We start from the raw sequence: 23,897 nt of genomic DNA on the forward strand, positions 1-23,897 counted from the left end.
TGCCTGTGTTGCTTTAGATTTGGCTTTTTTATTTAAAAAATAAAAAATAAAAGCAAGCATTTTGGATGTTTCTCAGTCCAAAAGGATATAATCATATTATAATTATGTATATATGAAGCTACTTGTCAAGGCACAGGTAGTATATACAATGAACTAACTTCATGCTTTGTTTAAAACCCCTATGTGGGATAAATGGTACCTTGTTCCCTGTTTTGTGGAAAGTTGAGGGAAGAGTTACAGAGAGACAAAAAAGCTGTTCTGTATAAAAAAATAAAGGGAAATAAGTTGAAGCAATCATTAATTTATGGAAGGCTTTTGCATACTTACAATGTGCGTGTGTGTATACACACACACACACAAAAACTATACAGACTAACAAACTGGTGGTGTATCAGCATGTGTTGAAACAGTATCTCTTTTCATGTGCAGCCAAAGCTCTGCGTGTGTGTGTGAGGAAGTGGTGCTGGCTAATATAGTAGATTTTTTTTGTGCGTGTATTGCTGTTATTCTCCCCTGGGGACTGGTTCAAGGAACAAGCTTATTTTATCTTCTGCTAATTCACAAGTAGGTTAATAAAAATGTGGAAATAGTGTTCTAAAATGCAAGTTATTTATAAACCCACTCTTCCCCAGTGTCAGTTCACAGGACACTGAGCAGGAACTGCTTAACTAAAGTGCACTAGGAGGTAAAAGTAACTAAAATAGGAACATATTCTTTGCCTCAAGCCTGTATCCTGTTAGACTGCTGTTTTCCAAAATGTTTCTTGGCTTGAAAAGTGGTCAGAAAATGCATGTCAAATCATTAAGTGAAAAAAGTGAATTTGTTTTATCTATTTGTTCATCTTCTATCAGAATGTTATTTTTAAGTTTGGAATTAACTAAATACCTTAAATTAAACTGTAGTGAGTTGCGTGTGCTTGAACACTTGGTTCTATTTCTTAAACTACTTCAGGTGTTTTTAAATAGAATTCCACAACAGAGTCTGGTCTACTGCAACACCTACCACAAATGGACAAAGAGGCTTTTTTGGGGTTTCTCCCACAGCCTCTGGAACTGTCAGGAAGTGGCTTGGTCTGACTACTCTTATGATCAAATGATATTGGCAAGTTAATGCTGAAGAAAGCTAGTCCTTCCAGAATTCCACTGAGCTTTCTATTTTCTAGTAGTCTTGCTAATTACAAGCCAAACTGTATGTACATAAATAGGCTGGTTTTATTCCTTGCTTTTTGAGTGCAGTTTCTGATGTATAACTTCACAGATTCACAAAAAAGTAAAAAAAAATCATAGCAAAGACAAGACATAGTAACATAACTAACTACTTATTTTTGATCAGGATGTTTGGATCAGGCAGAGAACATAATTTCACACGTCCTAATGAAAAAGGAGAGTATGAAGTTGCTGAAGGAATTGGGTCTACCGTGTTTCGTGCTATTCTGGTGAGTTTTTATGGAGTGAAAAAAGGCAGGTACTAAAAGTATTGTTAGCACAAGCACTGTAAGTATTAAGAAATGTAAGTTCTTGATTTAGTCTTACTTACGTATCTGGACTTATTGGATGGAACAAACACTTTATGTATTGTTCTCAAGAGGGGGAAGTTGTTTGACATGAAAACACTCTTAGGTTTTTTAGTTACATGCATGTGACAGCCAGGGTGAATACATAAAAACGATTTAAAAAAATACAGACTGTCAGAAATCTATTTACCTTCTATGCATCTAGTTCACCTAGTTCAGATGTATTCTATTCATTCCTTCTTGTGATAAAATTAGCTAAAATACAATACCGAAAGTTAACTTACTGCAGGCCACAGGAGAAAAGCAAACTTCAGTCTCAGAAGAAAATGTGCCCTTACATATTACATGTCTACGTAAAGAAATAGAGATGCTATACTGCTTCGTCAGTGGAAGTAGAATAGCAACAGCTGAGTGAAGTATATATATATAAAAATCATCATACATGCACCAAAATGATTTCTATTAATAGTTTTTGCTTAAACAATTGCTTTAACCACAGCTTACTGCTCTGAAAGCAACTATCTGAGTAACTTGATGAATTTGAGGACAATAATATTCATTAAGTTGTATGTTTCTTTTCACGGGGCTTTATTGTGGAGAAATAATTTGTTTTTTGAGGCTGAAATGTATTTGTCAGTAGATGTTTAAGTGATTTGTGCTTGCTTGTTTGCTGCATGACTTCAGGATTACTACAAGACTGGAGTGATACGCTGTCCTGATGGGATATCAATTCCTGAATTGAGAGAAGCATGTGACTATCTCTGTATCTCTTTTGAGTATAGTACCATTAAATGCAGAGATCTCAGTAAGTATGGAACTTAAAAAAAAAAAAAAAAAAAAAAGACTTACATGTTTAGACTTAAGACTAAACATGGATTAATTCTGAATTGTATCCTTTAGTAAAGTAAGGAACATGTCTGATACTACATGAGCAAGATACATCCTATTATCTCTCTTACATAATAGGGCTCTAAAGGTGATGGATGTGCAGCTAGCTTGTGAAGAATAATGGTTTAGATATTTGGATATCAGATATTGAAATATTTTTCTGTTATGGTGGGTGGTATGGAAGGTTAACAAGTTTAAACTTCTTTGATTAATTTGCAGTACAAATACAGTAATGTTAAGTAGTATCTTTTTGCAGAAGAGAGGGTAAGTTACTTACCTCCTTGCTTATGAGAATTAAGCTGCGTTGCTAGCTTAACTACAGCTTTGCTGATGATGTAAGGCTCATCTGAGCACGTAGCAACTGTCCAGCTTGTTTCTTCCTGAACACAGGCAAAGCTTTGGCCAATGTTTAAAATGAACTGGTGTGTCTTTGGTTCCTGGGATCTCGTGTTATTTGTGTAGTGCCCAGTGATAACATGCAACCTCACGTTGTGTTGGCTGCTGAGTCACATTCAGTGCACCTTGCCCTTAGAAGGATTTCACAGGCGATACTAGGAGGATTTTGAGAGGCTTTAGTTTTAAGCTAATTCTTACAAAAAGTGGGTTGCATGTGCTCCTCCTTAACAACTGGCTGAAATAGTGTTTCCTTTTACGAAGCCCAAGAGTCTTGCATACAATTATCAAATGTTTAGTGGTAGTGAAAACATTAAGGAGGTCTATGTGAAGTCATGCCAGTGTTTACCCAACAGAATGTTACTATCTGCAGGATAATCCTATCAGTTTGAACTTCTGGTAAAAATTTCAAAAAGTTCTGATCTTACACAAACTAATAAACTAACAGTGTCTTTACAGATGTCTGCAGTAAATAATACACAGTAAACAGAACTGCTGTGTTCCTTGCTCCTGCCTTCATTTCTTTACCGATCTTTAAAACGTCTGCTATTTAAAATTTTGTTCCAGGTGCTCTCATGCATGAATTGTCAAATGATGGTGCTCGCAAACAATTTGAGTTTTATCTAGAGGAAATGATTCTCCCATTAATGGTAGCCAGTGCCCAAAGTGGTGAGAGGGAGTGCCACATTGTTGTGCTGACAGATGATGATGTTGTTGACTGGGATGAAGAGTATCCTCCACAAATGGGAGAGGAGTATTCACAAAGTAAGCTTATTTTCACTGTTTCCACCAAGCCACCTCTATGGTAGTAGTAGTCAACGTGCTCATTCAACTTATTTACACATAAGCACTGTTAGCAAAGTCTTTACAAAATCCTTAATGCTTCACAAAAGCTTTCTTACTTTTTTCCTTTGTTCAAGCATATGTTGTGTGCTATGTTCAAGTCTAATTAAAAAGAGGAGATAACTTTTAATACCAGTCAATGAGGGGAGAAAGAAATACTTTTTCAGAAAGTTCTCAGAAAGATGGGTAGGAGTCATTGTGTGAGAGCAACTGGGGGGGGTGGGGGAGGGGTGTCAATATTTTGAAGTGTAAGAATTACATCTATAGATCAGTTAAAGCACTGTGAACTGTGTTTTCTTCCCTGGATGTATGGTGTCCTTGCTGCTAGAAATCTCTTCAATGTGAAAACTCAAAATTCAGTTTTGAGGGGAATGTAGGAGCTTGAAGTACCCTTAGTACTCGGATAGCTTAAGATCTTTCTAGAAGTCTCTTTTAAGCTGTATGGAGGATGCTAACCTATAGCCCCACCTAAAATGTGCAGCCCAACTAGAATGTCTGCAGGAATTCCATCTTGGGGGGGTTGGGGGAGAAGTCCTTTTCTGTGGAGGGGCCTGAGAGTATAGAGTATACAATGTGATTGGTGAATTGTCTTATTATATTCCTAAATCCAGCAAAAAAAAAAGTGTATGAAACAGGATAAATTAATAGGGGGAAAAAACATAAAACACAAAACCAACAAGTTTCACAGTGCCTTTGGCTACTTTTCTCTGATTTCTGTTTTGGATATTTTAAGGAGTTTTTAAGTCTCTCCCCTTCATTCTGAAATAGAATTACACGAGTAGAGCAGGACAATGAGATCTTGTTGTTTGTAGGATTAGAAATATAATCTTTTAATACAATTATTCCTAATTAAAATATATTTTTAGTTATTTACAGCACGAAGTTGTATCGATTCTTCAAATACATTGAAAATAGAGATGTGGCCAAATCTGTTTTGAAAGAAAGAGGACTCAAGAAGATCCGACTGGGCATTGAAGGTAAGAAAAGTATTGCTTACAAACTAACTCTTTGGGAAGCAGGTTTGTTGTATTTACCTGATGATCATCTGTATAGTTAAAGAAACAGTGATTCATCTTTCATATTGAAGCTAGATGATATATTGGCTGGGGGAGTGGTACCTAATAAACAACTGGTCCAGCTGGAAAACCTGATTGCAGATCAGTCATGAGCCTGTAATATTTATTTATCTGCTAGACTGCTTACAGAGTAACTTAGGTGGTTTCTCCTGTCTTACAGCTGCATTTAATGTCTTTTCCCTTTATTTTTCATGCAGAATGTTCTCTGTTCTTACTGTACTTTGAGTCACAGTGCATTTTTACAGCTTTGTTCTGTTCTTGGCCTGGTGCTTTTTTCAGGGCTTGAAATGAAAAAAATTAAGTTGTAGGTAGATGTTTTCAGGAAATACAAACCTATCAAACGGATCACTAAGGTGCAAAGAAATACTAATCTGAAATAAAAGTCCTGTAAATTCAGGATGCTGATCTGTAAAGTTTCAGCTTTGGCCTTGCAAAAAACAACTACAGTTTAGACAACTACAGTCTTAGATTTTTATTGTGAATATAACAACTGGGTTGCTCTGTATTTCATTTTCTTCCTGATTGTTGGCCCAAATATTTAAAAATCCAGTGTTTGTAATTTGAAGGATTTTTTGCATTCACTTACCAAGTTGTCATGGTTACATTTGTAACTTGCCAACCAAAAGCAAATGCTTTAACAGCTTGCAATCCTTAAAAATAAGTTCAGCTGAACAGAGTGCAAGCCTTCAGACTGACATGCCATTAAACTAAACAAGATCTGTTTTTGTCTGTAACACTGGCTAACACCAGCTTATTTCTGCTGGCTTTTTTTTTTTTTTTTATTTTAGATGAAGAGCAACTATTTAACTAAATTGTAATGCTAGTACCCCACAGTAATACGCAACTTCCTAGTAATGAAAATTACTTAGGGCAGGGAGGGAGAGATGACATGAATGAACATAGCATAACCAGAATTGTTAATTGGTTTAAAACTATGTATTTTCTGAACTGCGGGAACTGGGCTGAATGTGAGATGAAAGTGCTAAGATTCTGCTTGCAAATTTAAACCACTGATCAGAGCAACACTGCTCTCTACCTTTGAGGTCTTGTTTCTTGCTTTCCAGATTAGTATATTAAAAACAGATTGACACTTCTGGTCCAAGGAAAAATCAACTGGCATTGCCTGTAAAATTTGGAGAGTTGTCTTATGACAACATCGACATTATCAATAGCATAAATCTCTTTCGTTACAGTTTCTGTGGTATTTTAGCCTCTGTCTCTATGTTGTCCCTGCTTAGATAACATTAAGAACTACACAATTGAATGTTTCCATGCAGGATGCTGATAGTAACAACTGCTAACTTTCATTGTTTCCACATACTGCTTTTTGTGAGTGTGAAAGAAAACCCTGAACTAGACAGTACAGGAAACGTTAACTTATGCTGTACTCTGTATTGTAGGTTACCCTACATACAAAGAGAAAGTGAAAAAGCGACCAGGTGGAAGGCCAGAGGTGATTTACAACTATGTCCAAAGGCCATTTATACGGATGTCATGGGAGAAGGAGGAAGGAAAGAGTCGGCATGTTGACTTTCAGTGTGTGAAAAGCAAATCTATCACAAATTTAGCAGCAGCGGCAGCAGATATACCCCAGGACCAGCTTGTGGTAATGCATCCTACCCCCCAAGTAGATGAGTTGGATATTCTGCCTATTCATCCTCCACCTAATAACAGTGAGATGGATACTGAAGGACAAAACCCCCTCCTCTGATCTAGACTGTTATGAAAACAAAAGCATGCTACTTTAAAGTGACTCTGTACTCAATTCATATTACACTGCAATTCCAGTTTTCTCCATTGTGTAACAGTGTTTAGGATATTGCAGTATGGACCTTTTAGAAGTCCAGGTGGAGTATCTGATTGTTTTTGAGAGAGTACAGATTAAAACATCCAGGAGTTAGTTACATACATGTATTTGTTTACCAGTAGATTTGTGACATTGGTTATTTGTACACTGGACTGTCCTCACTCTTAAGCCCATTGAAAACAATGGGATACTGGTGGCTAGTGTACTTCAGTATTGTTACACTGGGGTTAGCATGCAGAATTGGAATTGATAGTAGCACTTTACAAATGGTTGATAAATGGAACTTCAAGCCATTTTTATAAAAAGTATTGCACAATACTAACAAAGTGCTTCTATCAAAAGTATTAATTGTAAATAGTTTTGCTCTGAATAGATTGACCCTTTTAAAGTTATTGTATATGGCTGAGCACAAAACTACTTACCATTGGGTTTTTGGATTGAGGACATGATTCAATTACCCATGTAACATCTTGTTCTTCAGTGAATTTTTTTCACTTGTTTGCAGTGTGAGCCATGGTCAAAAGCTGTGAACGAGGGATAGGGGCTTTATCTTAAATTTTGCCTTACCTTAATATGTTCACAAATATTTATTTACTAAATTTTTCGTAAGTGTCATGAAATAGGAAAATGCAAATGGTTCATTCTTCATTTATTGATGATTGTAAACAAGTTTTTCATGCAAATAAAATTTCCATTATTTTAATGGGTTTGAATTATCTGTGAATGAGATTATGTATACAGATGAGTTTTGAAAGTGCTTTTTTTCCCTCAGGGTGGTTGGAGATCACTTAATATTAACCACCTTAGTGAAAAACAGGTATTACCTAAAATTAAAAAGAAATCTGTTGCACTATCAGACTGTCTTAATTCACCTTATTCTTAAGTTTTTCTCTTAGTTGAAATAGTAATTGACAAGTAATAGCTTCTCTGTAAAATTTATCATAGTGATAAAAATGCTGTAAGTGTATGTAAGGCATTGTTTTTCTTACCTTTTTCCTCCAAAGCTAAAGAATTGATAAATAGGCAACTGCTGCTAGCATGCATCTTCAGCAGGGTTCTATCAAATTTATCAAAGTAAATGCTCCATCTTAGAACAAGGGAAACGTTTATTTTAAAAATATTGAACTGTCTAGTACATTACACTTCAACAATATTTATAGTAAAGGATTCTTACAAGAAAGAATAAACAGCTTTATGGTACAATTAGTATAAGAAATATCCACATGGGGACTGTTTTGCAGTGTAAAAACACACCATACATCTGAAATGGTCATTTGCATATAAAAGCTACCACTCATCCCAGTGAGTTGCACAGTGATTTAAAAAAAAAAAATCAAACAACAAAATCCAAAATATACAGGTATTGCAAGCTATACACAGCTAACCAAATCAACACAACACTGTAGCGGGTTATTCCACTTTGTCTGAAGTTACATGTGGTAGAATGAATTGCATTCTGATATGGCTTTTATGAAATTCATACATAAAAGCTTCTCAATCCAACAAGCTTCACAGACTGTAGAACTCCACCAATAAATGCACTTTGATATTTGGATGTTGAAGCAAGGTGCACCACTTACAAGGGCCATGGCAAATCACTAAAATCCACAGGGCCACCAAGACCTGCATCTGCTTCAAGAAGGCTCATGATTACTGCCATTGCTGCTTCATCATTGCTAGGACTGCTTGATCCTTGATCGTTGTCAATCATGTCAATGCCTATATGCGAGTTCTCCCCTGTAAATATAAAGGCAGTAAGTTGTCAAAAGTTGTTTTGTGTGCACCTGCTACAGTCACTTGCCATATGACTTGAAGTACAATACCTGACCAGGCTCAACTATGTGGGGAGTATTAACATGTTTGATAAGCAGAGTTTCAGGGATACAACTGACACCCGCACATCAGAGCACAAAGGTTAGGTCACTTCTCAGGTATGATCAGACCAGGCCCGTGAGCCTTCCTTCTCATCTCTAGTTATGTAAAAGTACTCATAAAAAGCAGGTCAGGCATTCAGCTAATTCATACCAGGTCAGCAAGAAAAGAAAGGTATCCAACTGCCGCTTCAAAAATGATAATACAAAGTAAGCTAGCAAAGCACAGTGCCAGGATACTCCTTGTAGCTACCCCCTTAAGGTGAACAAAGTGGTAGGGTATGTACTGCAGCTGGTAAAAAACAGGCCATCTCTAACAGCCATCATGTTATTACAGTTGTCTGTGTAGTTAGCTGATACTTGGGTGCATTTGTGTATGACTTCACTTACCAAGAATAGAGGAGTTGTCAGAATATGGGTAACCAGAGCTGTCTTGGATTTGCCCAGATAGTAACCCAGCTGAAGAAATGTCTGGAGTGCCACCATTCAGGATCTGAGAAAACAGAAACCATAAAACAGCATGAAATGTTGCATTAAGTCTCAACTGTTTTAGATTAGGATTTTTAATATAGGAAGGATGGATTTCCTGAAAGAAAAAAGAAAACAACTCGCACCTAAAGGCTAATCAGACTAATTGTAAACTAGGAACTACCTTCCTCTGTATTGTCTACAAACTTATCAGACAGTAGATCTGTTCCTTTCTGGTGGGGGGAAGTCAGCAGTACATGCTAAACTTCTGAAAAACTGCCAGAAAAAGTCCTGAAAGGATTTCTGGGCATTATCATTGTAAATATTCCATCTACAAGTAAGAGTAATCACAGCTAACTACAGAATGTTTTTGAATTTACAAATACAGTGCATATTGCCAATTAAGATTCTCAGTTTTAAGAGTACAATCCTCCTAGGTAGAGGGAGACTGCATGAGCTGAATATTGCTCCTGGATTTTAAAGTCTTAATTTTTTTGGTGCAGAGCAGCACAGCACTACCATGTACACCAGAGCTCACACCAGGCAAAAGTGCCTTCTCTGGGCTTTTTAAACAAATAGTAAAGGAATACCTGAACTGTAGTTTTGAACAGCTTGGATAGGCATACACTAGAAAGGGTGTAGTTTTGAGCTTCCTTCTGAGGGCAGCATCATCTGGAATGTGTGTTCTTTATAGAAAACTAAGTATTCTAAGGCAAAATATTGAGGGAGCATACTATAAGAAATACCATATATCTATGTGTATTTTCCATTATTCCATTATGTTGCAGTAGCCTGCTATATGTGATGGTGACTTATTCTTGGGCAGAAGGAGCATGAATGATTGTTCCTAGAACCACAACTCAGTTTGTTCCAACTTCAAGTTTTATTTTCAAGTACAAGGCCAGAAATGGAAATATTTAGTGTCAATTATATGCTCCAGTCAAGCAATTCTTATGTATAGTCATCACAATTTCTGGGGAAAAAAAAAAAAAAGTTAAATCTGAAGCAGTGTGTGAATGCACAGAATAAGGCTTTGGATAAGTGCTCTTCCAGCTTTGAATATGGCATCTATAAGTAGCAATTTACTAGATGACTTAACCTCCAAAGCACTTGTACTGGCTGCATTTAAGTGTTAGCAATGGTATTTGAACGCTACTTAAGTGATCTTAGAAGGCGGCACGATACATAGAATTGATTTAAAAATAAAATGTCAGTACACAGTGAAGTATCTAAGTGTCATATTTTGTGCTACAGCAGTACAGTATAACTTGAAATTCATTTGAGCATCATCAGTGCTCAAATGATAGCAATTCCATTGTTCACCAGTATGTGGTGTGAAAGAGTGGAGGATCAAGAGACATGAAGAGAGCTGTTTCCCTACTTCTGTGTTGTTGTTTTTTTCTGTTTGTTTTTTGTTTGTTTTTTAAAAAGTAAAGAGCATGTGGATTTCCAAAGCTGTCAGTGCTTAAGAACTGTTGGTCTCTGCACTTCACAGACTACTGTAACAGGATTTTCCTCCCACCCTCTCCAAGAATACTTTGACCTGCTGTCAAACGTTTTCAGCCAAGCAGTTAAAAGTTCAACACCATAATTCTATAACACGATTTGTGTGTCACTACTGCTACAAGACTGTACAGATTGTTCTTACCTTCTTGTTTCCTGGGGAGGATGTATCAGGTGGTGGTGTGCTGGTAATGTTCAGTGGACTTGAACCACAGCTGGACGGTGATGATCCTCTTATCCTATTGTATGGGTAACACGGAATGAATCTACCAGGGGCTTTGAGACTTAGGTTCCAGAGACTCAGAGTTTCAAACGCCAATCTTAATATTAGGCATACAGTGTTTAAAAGCATGCACTTCATTTTTAGTTTCTTCAATTTTCAACGTTATTCAAATCAGCAGCAGTAAATTTTTATTTGCAGCTAGATAAAGTCTGTGGATAAGTGGCCCAGCTTGCTCAGTCTACAAACTTAAGCTGTTTCTTATGCTACCCTCCTTCTCCCTTACTTGTTCCTGTACAGCCTTCACAGAGATGGAACACGGGAGAAGTGTTGGATACTGAGGAAAACCTAATTTTTGTGTGTTACACTTCAGTTTCTATCAGTGATAGAAACTAATGTGAGCTCAGTTCCACTCCCCTAGACTCATTAAATGGGCTACTGCTACAGAAGTATGCTGGACATGTGAAATAGTTAATATATGTATATATATTTTTATTAATAAATAATGTATTCATTATAGAACTGACAAATTCCCAGACTAAATGAAGGTGGGATAATTACAAAGAAAAGCAATTAGACTTGGGAATTTCATCCTTGGCAGAGTTCCCCTGGGAAAGCTGAACAGAATGCAGCTTTGAAAATAGTTAACAGCTGCCAAAGGACTAGAAATAACCAGGTGTCTTGTAATAAAATGAAAACAGACTCAGATATCCTGTATAGGTAGCTGTAGATGTCTACTTATACAATGCAATTGTATCAGTATGTATTTAGTTTGAAGAAAAACCTCCTTACTTCCTTTTAAAGAACAATGCTGATTTTCTTATTTCTTCATACCATTTTCTCTCACCTGTGAATCTCCATGATCTCTTCAGCAATCATCCTCCCTATTTTTCCTGCCCCAGCTCTTGTTCCACCTGGAATGCCAGGGACAGTAGGATGGGTCCTTTTTGGGCCACCTGAAACAAGTAGGTTTCTGAAGTGAGATAAAAGTTTGCACCTGTATTCCAAATAGCATTGGTATTTAGGCATGCAAAGGTCCCACAGCTTGTCAGAACTACCTAAGCTTTATTTACTTTCAATTCCAATAACTGTTGAGTATCCTTAAATATATGGAAAGCTCTGACTTTGACTGAGCTATGCTGTCTATCTTAGACATCTAGGTACACCTATAAAAATCTGGCTGTTTCAAGCACCTGGTAGTACCTCTAGTCCAGACATAGTAAAGAATAGCTCATCACAGCTGCTTTATTCTGTAGCTGAATAGGCTCATCTCCAGCCATGTTTATTTTTTGCTTTGTGTTAAGAACTTGCCACCACAGACAATACAGAATAGATCTGAGTCACCTGATGAACATAAATTAAGCCTCTGCAGGTAACTGCAAGTATCTAAGAAGGGGGGAAAAAGTGAGGTCTGAACAGTTAGAAGTTCATTGTTTCTTTATGCTTGCACAATACTTAAGAGGTAGATAGGAAGGAGCCTGATCTATTCCAAGGCATAGTAAAGAAAAGATGCCATTCTGAAAGGGGAAGAAAGCCACAAAGTATTGTTTATGCATAACAGATAATTGTCATCTTTTAGAAATTTATACTTAACAACAGCAACCTTCAGTATCTTTTTAAAGCTCTGACCCATCAGGAGGCAAGAAGGTTCACTTAAAAGCTCATCAAATCCTTAGCAGAACCAGAACCACTTGAAATTAAGCTTTACTCAATCAACTTTATTTTTCTGGGGACAAGAACTGTCAGTATAACAATACTCTATGTCTGGTTTCATCTCAAAGTTAGTATTGTGGCAAGAATTAAGTTTAGAATGGTTTGTTTTATATTTTTCCATTCTCGAAAGGCCTGTACACTGTATTACTGCCATAATTCCAAATTTGATTACTAGCCCTCATACCAACATAGCAGCCTCTCTTCCTACCACACTGCTAACTGCTCCGTGCTTTGCTACCATTCCTCCTCCATAGTTCACTTACTGAACCTCATTTTTCAGAAGAGAGATAACTAAAAAAAACAAGTCTGCTGAAGTTTTGCACTGTTTTGCTAAGCATTTGTATACAATTTAAGAAGTAATTCCAGACAAGCACAATATCCTTGTTCTATGGCTGTAAGTGCATAGCTGATAAAAGTAGTATCTAGTAAGCGAAGTCTCTAAAAGCAATGGTTCCCAGTTCTGGAAAGTATAAGTACTATCATCATCTTTCCTCCCCAGTCCTTCATTCATGGGCTGTAATTGCATCCTCCTACTCTTCCTCAATTCAATCCTGATCCAGTAACACTTGGTTATTAAATCAAGCTCTGTTCCACATTATGTCGCACACCACCTGTTATAAAAGATATTTTAGTCATCTTCAGCAATGGTAGCAATCCCATGACAATTACTAGATGTCAGTCTTCATGTCTTGACAAAAAGTCAAACAAAGGTAACAGAGGTTATAAGCTGAACAGCTAACCTATGTTTATGATCCAGCCACACTGAGTGGTCATAGGCACTGACCACAGAACTGGAAGGCAAACATTTTTCCTTTAAATCGCCCGTTCAACCCTAGACTTATTTCTTTTATCTGGCTCTTCCACCTCTCTTTGATCAGCTATAGACAAAGTTGGTATTTAAGTTCAACAGGACAAGAACTGCATTAGCACTTCTTTTCCCTAAGCCATATTATTCTTTAAGACGTTAGCAAAATTCTAAGTGTAAGACTTCAACAAATCTGTGCTGCTAACTATGCATGACTACTGGACTGCAAGGAAATGATTGGCAATTACCTTCTCCAGCCTGAAGCATGCTGTCCATGCTATGTGGAGAAGCTGCAAGCTGTGGAAAGGCCGCATCTCCACTATCAAGAATGCTGGTGCTGTGGATTTCAAGAATTAGAAGAATCAGTGCTAAAAAGGCCTGTGGAACAGTCATTCTGCCAGTGTGTCACAATGGAATGCTTCAGGGTTTAAGTAGCTCATGAGTCACTATCACCTCTGTGAAAGAAGCACTATGACTGACACCAAGGCTAGATAAACAACAGAAATAAAACACTACGTTACAACTCAGAAGTATGCAATGCAGAACCCAAACAGCATCTTTAAGACAATTTTCTCTGCAAGTTAATTCCACTGTGAAGGCACAGCAGCTGTACAAAATCGTCAAATGGGGAAAAAAAGTGGAGGGGAATTCCTTCCAAAGCAAAGAAATGCATCTCCCTTAAGTCCCTACAAAGATGAACACCCCTGGTTTTCCCAGTGAAAGAAAATACTTTTATTTTTTCCAGCTTTAATAAACACTATTTAGCCCATCTTGCAATTATTAAACTAATTTCCCTCCCCTCACATATGCAGCTCTTCTTTTTTTCTCCAGGGTGTTACTTGGAGAAGACACCTATTGCCACACAGAACACGTGCATGTATACATGTGAAATATCACCTGAAAACAGTGCAAAACAATCAGTATTTACATAAATCTACTTAGTGAGAAATACTTACGAAACAACTGTATTTGTTGAGACGATGTATTCTACTTCTTTGGTCCAAGGGTTCATGAAACTGAACCAGCGACTCCTCAATGTAATAAAAGACCCATCTTTTATTTTAAACTTGTAGCAATTAGTTGTAATTTTTTCTCTTGTCTGCAAAACTAAAACCAGACAGAAAGTAACTTTGTGTGGAAGAGGCAGCATGATTATATGAGCAATATCACAGAAAACTCAATTCAGTTAATTCCTCCCTCTCATCCCTGGAGAAAAATGTTATTTCTGTAGTCAACCCCCTTACCCAATGTGAGCCTTAAATATTCACAAATAAATCCGTGGAAGTCTAAGACATTTGGCACATACAGAACAATGATCTCAACTAAAGCATTTACAAAGATACCCAAATCTTTTACAGTTTGCATAGTTCTCTTAAATCAAAACTATTCACATTATTTATACAAAATTTCTTTACTGAATTATTCATAATTGTACCTTGTCTATGACATTCTGCAAGATGTCCTATATCATCTTGATGAAAATATTCATAACATGAAGTACCTAGAAGTTCCTGGGGTAAGTAAGCCAGGATGGCTGTTGCCCTTGGGAATGACAAGGGAAAGGAGGTAGGGGAGGGAAGGAAGGTAAAGAAAGAAAAAAAAAGGAAAAAAAAAATATATGTATATATTTTCAAGTTGAAGTATTAATGATAGCTTACTGAAACACATTCTGAAGATGGGAAAAGTACAAGTTATGCTGAAAGTTATTATTTTAGTGTAACAAGTGTTTCAGAAGCATTTTCTCCCCTAGTTACAACCCTTAAGAGTTGGACAAAAAACAAACAAAAAAGCAAACAACAAACCATCAACCAGGCCCATATGAAAAGGTTAACAAATAGAATTTTCCTAAAGAAGCATTAAGAAACCTACTATGCATCTGGTTTAAATCAAACAGAAGCATGAAGCAAATACAACTATTTTTTTTTTTCATCAAAAGCAGACACAAAGCCAATTTATTTTCTTCCTCATCAGAAAATTGTACAACTAAACACACCTGCAGTACAGGAAAGTCAGGGACTCTTGATCAGACTCTCTGGTAGCATTCCAGGAGCTGCTGGCATGGATGGAGAACAAGAAACTACTGAGCCCTAGTAATTTCAGAACCTGACTTCAAGAAAGATGCAGTTGAAGCAGGCACTCCAGAGGCCAGCAACAAGAACATCCAGAAACTACCACCTGAGGAAAGATTGAACTTAACTCCCTTCCTACCCTCACAAGAAAGACATTTCATTACACTTGTGACTCCCATCTCAAAGGAACATTAGAACAGCAAAAAAAAGAACTGATAAAATCTGTTCACCTAGTTATAATGGTGCAACAAAAAGGATTCAGATTTAGCATTCAGATGGAAAACAAACGAGTATACACGTTTGAATCCAAGTCGTCAACGTTTTCTGAATCATTATTTTGGAAAGACTTCAATATCTATCAGGATAATAGGTTTGATCTTTCAAAAACAGAGTTCATAAACTACCATACCTTGGCATGACAGCTTGGCACACTTTCTGAACAACAGAAAGGCTATGAGTATTTTCAAAGTATTTTTCAAAGCTCCCACAGTGACCACCAGTTTTAAGTACTGCTGCAGAAGAGCTGGTATTTCAAAAAGCTTGCTACCAAATTAAAAACAAAAGAGAAAAAAAACAAAACACCCCAACCAGACAGACACCATTAACAAAGGTTCTGCTTACTGTAATTTTTCCTCAAGACAATCAGCTCTACTTCCTCTCAAAGTCCACTAAAAATCAGCAGACAGCAGATACACCCCAGAAACAAATTCCAGCAGGCAGATTCTGGCAGAGTTTGGAGCCTGGTCTTTTTTTTTTTTACGTTTTAAGTAATTGGGCCTAAGCCACAGACTCAGTGAAACAGTCTCCGCTGGGCAGTCTCAACCCATCTTGGCAAGGAAGTGAAACAAAAACACTCCCCCCAAACAACCCGTCCCCTCCCCACTACCATCCTTCAACCACCCCTTTTCCCTTGGGAATGCCAGTTATTTTGAAGGAAGGTTCAGGTCATGTCTCTTTACTAAGTAAGAAAATTCAAGCAATTTCTTTTTTAAAGATGAAAATTAGCCTTAATAAATAAATAGATAATAAAACTGATGTTTGAAAGAAGATACCACATCAGTCTGAGTTCTCAAATCTTTTCCAAAAGTAAAGCTTAAGGAAAGCTTTCTTTCTTAAAAATACATAAGATCATATACAGAAGTATTAATTCAGCAGAGTATGTCCAAGTAGATAAATGTATATACTACCAAAGCTTAATGCAGCCTGTGCGATAACTTACCCACGTAGCATTTGCAAAAGATTGCAAACAACAAAATGTTGTAATTACAAAGTCCAGTTAAAAAACAGGATAGCATATTCTTCTGAAGATTACATATATACACATATTCCTAATGAACAGGCAGAAATGATACTTGGATTATTCTGTCTAGTAAAAAATAGTTTTGGAGCTTTTGTTATTTAATCAGTAAAACCTAATAAATACATAGTGGTAGCTTTGAGCTGGATCTCAAAAGCCAAAATAATTTGCAGTTGGGATTTAGAAAAAAGCTGAAAAGAACTTTTTTTCCAATAGTAGTTACACTTCTCTAAATACCACACTACCATCAAATCAGTATTAGAATGATGTATTGTGGAAATTACAAGTATTCTTACCTCTGATCTACAAAAACAAACTTTCCATCTATCGCATGTCGAGAAACATATTCTGTAGGTTTCACCCTGATCTCACCGTTGACCGGCTGCGGTACTACATGAGGATGCAGCCGTCCAATTGCAACAAGACAGCTTAAATTACAACCCTCATTATCCGGTTCATTATCTTCATCTAGTCCCACTTTTGTTGGTGGCCAGCTTTTTAAATAACCTGTGCTATGGATAGTGCAAAAGCTTTTGCGGTCCACTGTAAAAAGAAAAAAAACAACAAAACAGTTAGGCCATAGATACTGCTTTTGGAGAACTCATCTCTCAGTTCTGCTAAAATACATGTACAGTTCCTCTCTTACCCAGGATATTTGTGACACTGCTCACTAAGGGCTTTTTCAGCACTCCTGTTTCAATGCAGCTCATTTGAGATACATCCATGTAAAAGTTCTCTCTACAAAGTCATTGTTTATACTGAAACATCACATCGTTCAGACTAACATCTCTTCTGATCATCTTTAAGTAGAAATTGCATCACATCTTATTTCAGCAAAGGATGCTAATGTAATGTTAATAAAAGGTTGTTTGAAAATATATTATGTTAATAAAGGATTGTTTGAAGAAATTGATATATTAATAAATAAGACACCTTCGTCAACTTAACATGAATCTCCTACAAAAAAAAAAATGGCTGGCAGAAAATGCACTGTTTGGGTGTACAGAGGATAAGTTGCGCATGGAGGAGAAGACTAAGATTCACAATGACAAATAATACAGCCCATATCTGAAAGAACTGATACTCCTCAGCACTGAGCAGGCCTTATAACTGCAAGAAAGGAGACTTTCACAGAAGAAATCCTTGTGCCTGACTGCATAAAGTGATTTACTCAGGCATGAGCACTGAAGTATGATACAAATTTAACTAATAAAAAATGCATTCTCTGAAGTACTCAAAAGAAGAAACTTTCAAACGTGGTCAAAATATATACTCCAATATATCTGGAAGAATACACTGCAGAGGAAAAAATATCCAAACCTTAGATAACATTATGACCGAATACTTCTGGTGTAGAAATACTGTTTCCGCTACTCAGAATGTACTAAACCCAGAAATGAACTCATAATAAATTCATTTTATAAGTTGGATATCCATCCAGATATTACTTGTCAAATATGGAGCAGAAGAACAGCAAGGGTAACAGCTTCTCTTTACTGGAGACATGGGCTAGAACATTAAGCATGAATGTAATGTTTGGCTTCTGAAGATGCATTAACCACACCAGAACCATCAGCACAAACTGCCAGCAACAATTTCAAGAGAGCAGAGGGGAGAATTTGGCTCTATATGCTAATCCAATATGTTAAACAGGAAAAAATGGAACAGTATCAAGAGAGAAAAGTAATAGACCAATACGTAGTTCACATAACATCTTATGAAGAAACATTGATGCTGCTCAATAAATATAAAAACCTTAACCACTGCAAGTGAACAGTTATATACAAAAAAGCCTGACTGCCACTATACTTGATAATAAAATTCATAATTGTTACCTTTCTTCTTTGAACAGGTTGAAGGAAAATCCTTGTCTTCTACTTTCACTGAAGGTCTATTGCACTTCATCCTACAAAAGAAGGACCGTCTTGCTCCAGAACATAGTCTTGATGGCCCAGGCGTTATATCAGTTTTAACTGGGAGTCCAGCTGTAGCAAACAGAGGAAGTGAGGAAGCCTTCTTTGGAGGGTAAAAAGTTAACTGAACAAATAATTACATCATACTATTAAACTGCATGATGTTTTAACTTTCTGAGGACTTGCACAAGGTCCCAGTCATTATATCCTCATTCAGAAGCTGAAGTACAATTTTGGAGATTTTCATTTACATGAACATGCACAGGATAGCTCAACCAACCACACAGAATTTCTGATTACATTTTCTACCATGAAAGCATTGACACAAGCTTGAGAACAGAGGCTTCTAAATGTGAAGATTAGAAATAAATGGCAAAAGTCCATACAAGTTTTGCAATAAACATGATTTCTTCAAACATTAATAAACAGATTAAAATTAGGGAAAGATTATTTACCCATAACTAGAGCAGTACTTCATACATATAGTTACTAGATAAGCCTGTGACCCTTCAGACTGGAAGACTTATTTTTAATCACAAAACACACCCAAAGAGCCTATATGCATGTACAAAGCAGAACAGACCAAGTGACATTCCAGGACCCTCTCAACTGCAGTGTCTCAAGACATATTTTTACATTGTTCTGACAATGAAGCATAGCCAGCAGGTCTATGGAGGTGATTCTCCCCCTCTGCTCTGCTCTTAGGAGACCCCATTTGGAGTGCTGTTTCAGCTCAGGAGGCCCCAACACAAGGACATGGAGCTGTTGGAGTGGGTCCAGAGGAGGGCCACAAGGATGAACAGAGGGCTGGAGCACCTCCCCTACGAAAACAGTTCAAGAGACATGGAATTGTTTAGCCTGAAGAAGAAAAGACTCCAGGGATGCTTTATAGAGGCCTATCGGTACTTAAAGAGGGCCTACAAGAAAGCTGGAGAGAGACTTTTTACAAAGTCACATAGTGATAGGATGAGCAGGAATGGTTTTAAGCTAAAAGAAGGGAGATTTAGATGAGATGTTAAGAAGAAATTCTTCACTCAGAGGGCTGTGAGGCACTGGAACACGCTGCCCAAAGGAGCTGTAGATGTCCCATCCCTGGAAGCGTTCAAGGCCAGGTTGGATGGGGCTTTGAATAACAAGGTCTGGTGGGAGGTGTCCCTGCCCATGGCAGGGGGTTGGAACTGGATGGCTTTTAAGGTTCCTTCTGACCCAAACCCTTCTATGATTCTATGATGGAAGGGGGAAAAGGTAGCAGCGACATACACAGGGACTGCAAATCCCCAAGACCTCTGATTATGTATAAGAAATTTTTCTGTCCTCAAAGAAAGTTCATATGAATATGCCCTAACAATAAGCCCTGACCTTTATCATATACTTGCAGGAGATTCTCACATTCTTTTCTATGGAAAAGAACCGTAGAAACATGGTACAAAAAATGCATGTCAAATCTGGAAGCCATCAACAGAGTGCTGGTACAACCAGAGTGGTAGGAAGATGCTTGGCATGCATCAGAAGCATGGGATATCAACAAGGCCACTGATGCAGCTAGAGCTCCAGGGGAGAGTTCTCTGGGATATGGTGGAGGATTTAAATCACATAGCAACTTTTTTCACAGCTTGCTAACTACTTCAACTACTTCTGCATAGGGATGTATATAAATGAGCAGCTACAAATGTACAAAACCTTCTAGGACCCTGTAGACTTTTAACGTAAGGAGGAAAACGGTGATGCCAATGTTTTAATTAAAATTAGAATTGCAGGAGGTCACCTGAAGGAGGTGCTGCAGACTGACCTTCACCATATACACTCTAAACTGCCATTCAGTGGACAAAGTACAAGTTGTGCCCAAGTCACTTATGCCAACTTAAAAAATAAAAAAATACTAGTACTCTTAAGAATATTTGTTCTTGAAAACTTATCAGTTGGTCTATCACAGCAGATGAGAACACTAATTTGTCGTATTTATTTTTGCCCTAACTTTTTCAGAGGCATGCAAAAAAGGGGATAGAACTGGATGAGCATGTTTCATGACCAGACAAAACCATGAGCTAGAAAAACTTCAGCTGATCCAGATGCCTCTAGGCTCACTGCCCTGGAATGACCTTTCTTGGCTCCAGTTTCTGAAGTTGTTCTGGTGGCTTCTTTGCAACAGAGTCCTACCAACTTCTGACTTGACAAGCATAAGACTTAAAAACCTGGAAATCTGTAGTTGTAAGACACCACTTTCTACTTAAGCAACAGACTCCTGTTATGAATGTAGATTAAACTCACACTCATCTCAAAACAGCACAGATACAGAACTACTTCAAAACACCATAATGGTCTAGAACTAAGGTGTACAGTAGGAAATGATTCTAATGACTGGATTAAAAACTTTGTAAAAAAAAAAAAAAAAAAAAGTTAAATCATTGCTGGAAGTGGCAAAACAAAAGAAAACAAGAAGTCCTGTCATGACTGACAGTTATGGATAGCCAAAATAATACTGTGTATATCCTGACCACTGACTGAAGGATTAGAACAAATACTTCATGTGTCAGTGGGAAAAATTAAACCTTTCATGCCTGGAAATGAAATAATACCTCATGTGAAGCCAGTTAATGCATCTATACTGCAGGGCATGCAAAAACTACAAGCTTCTACATTCAAGTATCTGTTTCATACTTTGTCTTCTGTCTCTTCCTTGGCATCCCCAAAACACTTTGCATGTTAGTGAAATATTCAGAAGTATTTTTCAAAAAGAATACTCACTTTTTGCATCTATAAGCCTTTCTCGTGGTGCAGTGTCAGAAGAGGAGAGCTGCTCCTTCACTTTGGCAATGTCTTTAGGATGAAGGTAATCAAATAAACTTTGACCAATCAAATCATTCTGTAGGGATTGAACATTTGATCAAAAATTTAAATAAATGTACAGTGTATATTCACAATTTTAGTACCAATTACAAAGAATCCTTCTACATGTAAGTCTAACCAATGAACATCAAAAATCTCAGATCCAAGATTAATTGGAAGATATCAGGATGTTTTGAAGTTACAGAATTTTCAGTAAGAGGTTTACAGAATTAGTATGCTCAGTCAACCAACAGGTATTGTTGTTTCTCTTCAGTTTCATTTTGTATGCTACATGTTTTAAGTAAAAATCATAGTTGCAAATGTTCTTTTTCAATATTTACTTGATTGGTAGGTATTTGGTACATATCTAGCTAAAGGCTGGGTGATGAAAGCTTTTGAAGCTTATACAATGTTTAAAGTTGGAAAAGAGGGCAGATGTATAAATAACGATCTTCATTATTTCTGTCAATATACATTGCAAGTTCCATTTCATTTTAAGACTATATTTAAAAACCTGGCTTTGGTATTATTGATTCCCAGTTTCCTTAAGTAATTATGCTAGCAGAAATAGAAAGATAACCAAGTTGAAAAAATCATGTAAAGCTATTGGAGAAACCTCAAACTGATTTTTCTATAGTTATTTACAAGTCAAATTAGTTAACACTTCGCGAGTCCAATGTTAAAACCTAACCTGAATGTGTCACAAACAGTGAAATAAAGTTGGTACCTTTTTACCTCCTTCCTTTGAATGGGAGCCAGCAGCAGTCTTCTTCAGCAGCATGACAGAGAAAAACTTTCTTTGCAACAAATCGCAGCTTTCAAGGCAGACTATTCACACAAATACCCCTCCCATATCAACGTATAATAATAAAATAACTTTCAAATCTTTTAAGGCCTAATATTACTTAAAATGGAAAAGAATACCTGACTGTAGTTGAGGATCTTGAAGACAGATTCTGAAACAAACAGTATCTTCCCTCTGTCACAGCCCACAACAAAAAGAAATCCATCTGCTGCCTAATTATGAAATGAAAAAAAGTAAATTTCTAAGTTATAGATCTTCATTGCACCATCATAACCTTTAAAAACACTTTGTAGACAGCAGGATTTCTACACTAGGAGAACTCTTTTAACATTTAGAGATAACTTGGTCAACAGACACTATGTGAAATTACAATGAAGTTTTTTTTGCATCTGCAAACATTTCTGGCATCATTCTGGGCAGAATTTACAATCACTTATGTAGGAAGAAAGCATCCATATTTTGTCCAGTAATATTACAATGATGTTTAATAATGCCTGTTTTAAAATTATTATTTCAACTGCACTTATTCCATAGTTCATATTTCAGAAACTAAATGTAACCTGTGTATTTATCTATCTGTCTGTAGGCAAGTTTTGAAAGTACTATTTTTTGACCACATAAAAGCATGCAGGATTAGCCCCTAGCTTTATAGCTCAAGGTCACAATGCTGCAGAAATTCAGTTCTGAATATGCTGCAATTGGCCACTGCAGTTCTTCACAAATTACACAAGCTACTAAAAGTGCTTAATTATTGGCACAAGCCATATATACTCCCCACGCTATAAGTATACACAGGAAGCAGCCAAACACACACTGTCACATTACATCAGTGACCTCTAAACAAGGTGCTTGTTATATCATTGGATGGTAATAATCATGTTAAGGTAATCCATTGCAGAAAGTCTGTAAGAAAATTGTTTTTGTTCATTTCATGAAGTAACTGAAGATTCAGATGGTTACCATTAAAACAGCAGTTTCCTCAGATCTCCCCTTAAAATCATACCGCTTAATTTTAGAGATGTTAGTTATCTTTAAAACACAGATACTTTATGCAATAGTCTTACAGATTGATACATTAATTTCTATAATCAAAACATCCTTAAGTTGTGAAGCAACTTACAAGGCAGAAAAATACTGGAGTTTCACTTTGGGAGAATTATATTCACAGACATTAATATAATTAAAAGCTGAAACATACCCTGAGAATAAGATGTTTTAATTCATCATCTGATAGAAAAGCAGGCTTATAGTTGGCTTCTGTATATGGGTTTGTAGCACCTAAAGAAAACAATCCCCATATCACAAACTTAATTTGTGACACAAAGAAAAAAATATACACTTAAATAATTTTTATTTGGCTCTTTTTTAGACTGTTATTCATTTCACCTGTTCTTTAAAATGAAAGGCGCTTTTTGGTTTCATTTTACTATCATGACAAATTCTGTTGGTACTAACTCAGAAAAGAATGAAGCTTTTTAGCTAAAAACACAATATTGCATGATGTAGCAACACAAATGCCTTCTGAGATGGAAGTTTTTTTGGACTTTTTTTTTTTTTTTTTTTTTTTTTTTACTCAAATGCTGTGCTTGATTCATGGCCTATACTCAGAATCAGAAACTAAAAGTAAGAGATAAAATAAAAATCTTCAAACTGTTTCTTCTCCCTAGATCCTAGTAAAACATGACAAGGTGATGTAAACAGATTGTCAGGTAGGATCTTGCAAATCAGTACTCTCATGCCATGCCAAAGACAAAACATTCCACTGACTTTACCTAACAATGCAAAAAAAGCCAAAAATGAGCAACCAATGAGGCATCTTATTAAAGAGTGATTCTTTTTATCTTATTCTCTTCATAAAAACAAGAGAGTCAAATTAGTAACCACTGA

At 36.7% G+C, this 23,897-nt stretch overlaps 2 protein-coding genes across 16 annotated transcripts in view; one reads left to right on the forward strand and one right to left on the reverse strand.

The window, feature by feature from the left end:
• Positions 1 to 7,260, forward strand: part of BTBD10 (BTB domain containing 10) — a 30,883-nt gene extending 23,623 nt beyond the window's left edge. Inside the window, exons 4-8 of one of the 2 annotated variants that reach the window (XM_084287810.1) lie at positions 1,333 to 1,435; positions 2,198 to 2,318; positions 3,362 to 3,559; positions 4,504 to 4,614; positions 6,114 to 7,250. In XM_084287810.1, coding sequence (XP_084143936.1) covers positions 1,333 to 1,435; positions 2,198 to 2,318; positions 3,362 to 3,559; positions 4,504 to 4,614; positions 6,114 to 6,424 — 844 coding nt within the window. In that variant the 3' untranslated portion in view covers positions 6,425 to 7,250. Of the gene's footprint in view, positions 1 to 1,332; positions 1,436 to 2,197; positions 2,319 to 3,361; positions 3,560 to 4,503; positions 4,615 to 6,113 lie in introns of both variants that reach the window. The other variant, XM_084287809.1, reaches the window with a different exon arrangement.
• A 344-nt stretch (positions 7,261 to 7,604) lies between these two features.
• Positions 7,605 to 23,897, reverse strand: part of BMAL1 (basic helix-loop-helix ARNT like 1) — a 47,490-nt gene continuing 31,197 nt past the window's right edge. For 12 of the 14 annotated variants that reach the window (XM_084287797.1, XM_084287805.1, XM_084287798.1 and 9 more), the window contains 12 exons: positions 23,209 to 23,288; positions 22,130 to 22,222; positions 21,125 to 21,242; positions 18,302 to 18,451; positions 16,763 to 17,009; positions 14,536 to 14,642; positions 14,057 to 14,207; positions 13,349 to 13,437; positions 11,430 to 11,538; positions 10,508 to 10,601; positions 8,782 to 8,884; positions 7,606 to 8,257 (listed from right to left, as the gene is read on the reverse strand). In XM_084287797.1, coding sequence (XP_084143923.1) covers positions 8,097 to 8,257; positions 8,782 to 8,884; positions 10,508 to 10,601; positions 11,430 to 11,538; positions 13,349 to 13,437; positions 14,057 to 14,207; positions 14,536 to 14,642; positions 16,763 to 17,009; positions 18,302 to 18,451; positions 21,125 to 21,242; positions 22,130 to 22,222; positions 23,209 to 23,288 — 1,502 coding nt within the window. In that variant the 3' untranslated portion in view covers positions 7,606 to 8,096. Of the gene's footprint in view, positions 8,258 to 8,781; positions 8,885 to 10,507; positions 10,602 to 11,429; positions 11,539 to 13,348; positions 13,438 to 14,056; positions 14,208 to 14,535; positions 14,643 to 16,762; positions 17,010 to 18,301; positions 18,452 to 21,124; positions 21,243 to 22,129; positions 22,223 to 23,208; positions 23,289 to 23,897 lie in introns of all 14 variants that reach the window. The other 2 variants (XM_084287800.1, XM_084287799.1) reach the window with 2 other exon arrangements.

Source organism: Netta rufina (genome assembly GCF_964035555.1).
Source record: "Netta rufina genome assembly, chromosome: 5".
Taxonomy (NCBI): Eukaryota; Metazoa; Chordata; class Aves; order Anseriformes; family Anatidae; genus Netta; species Netta rufina.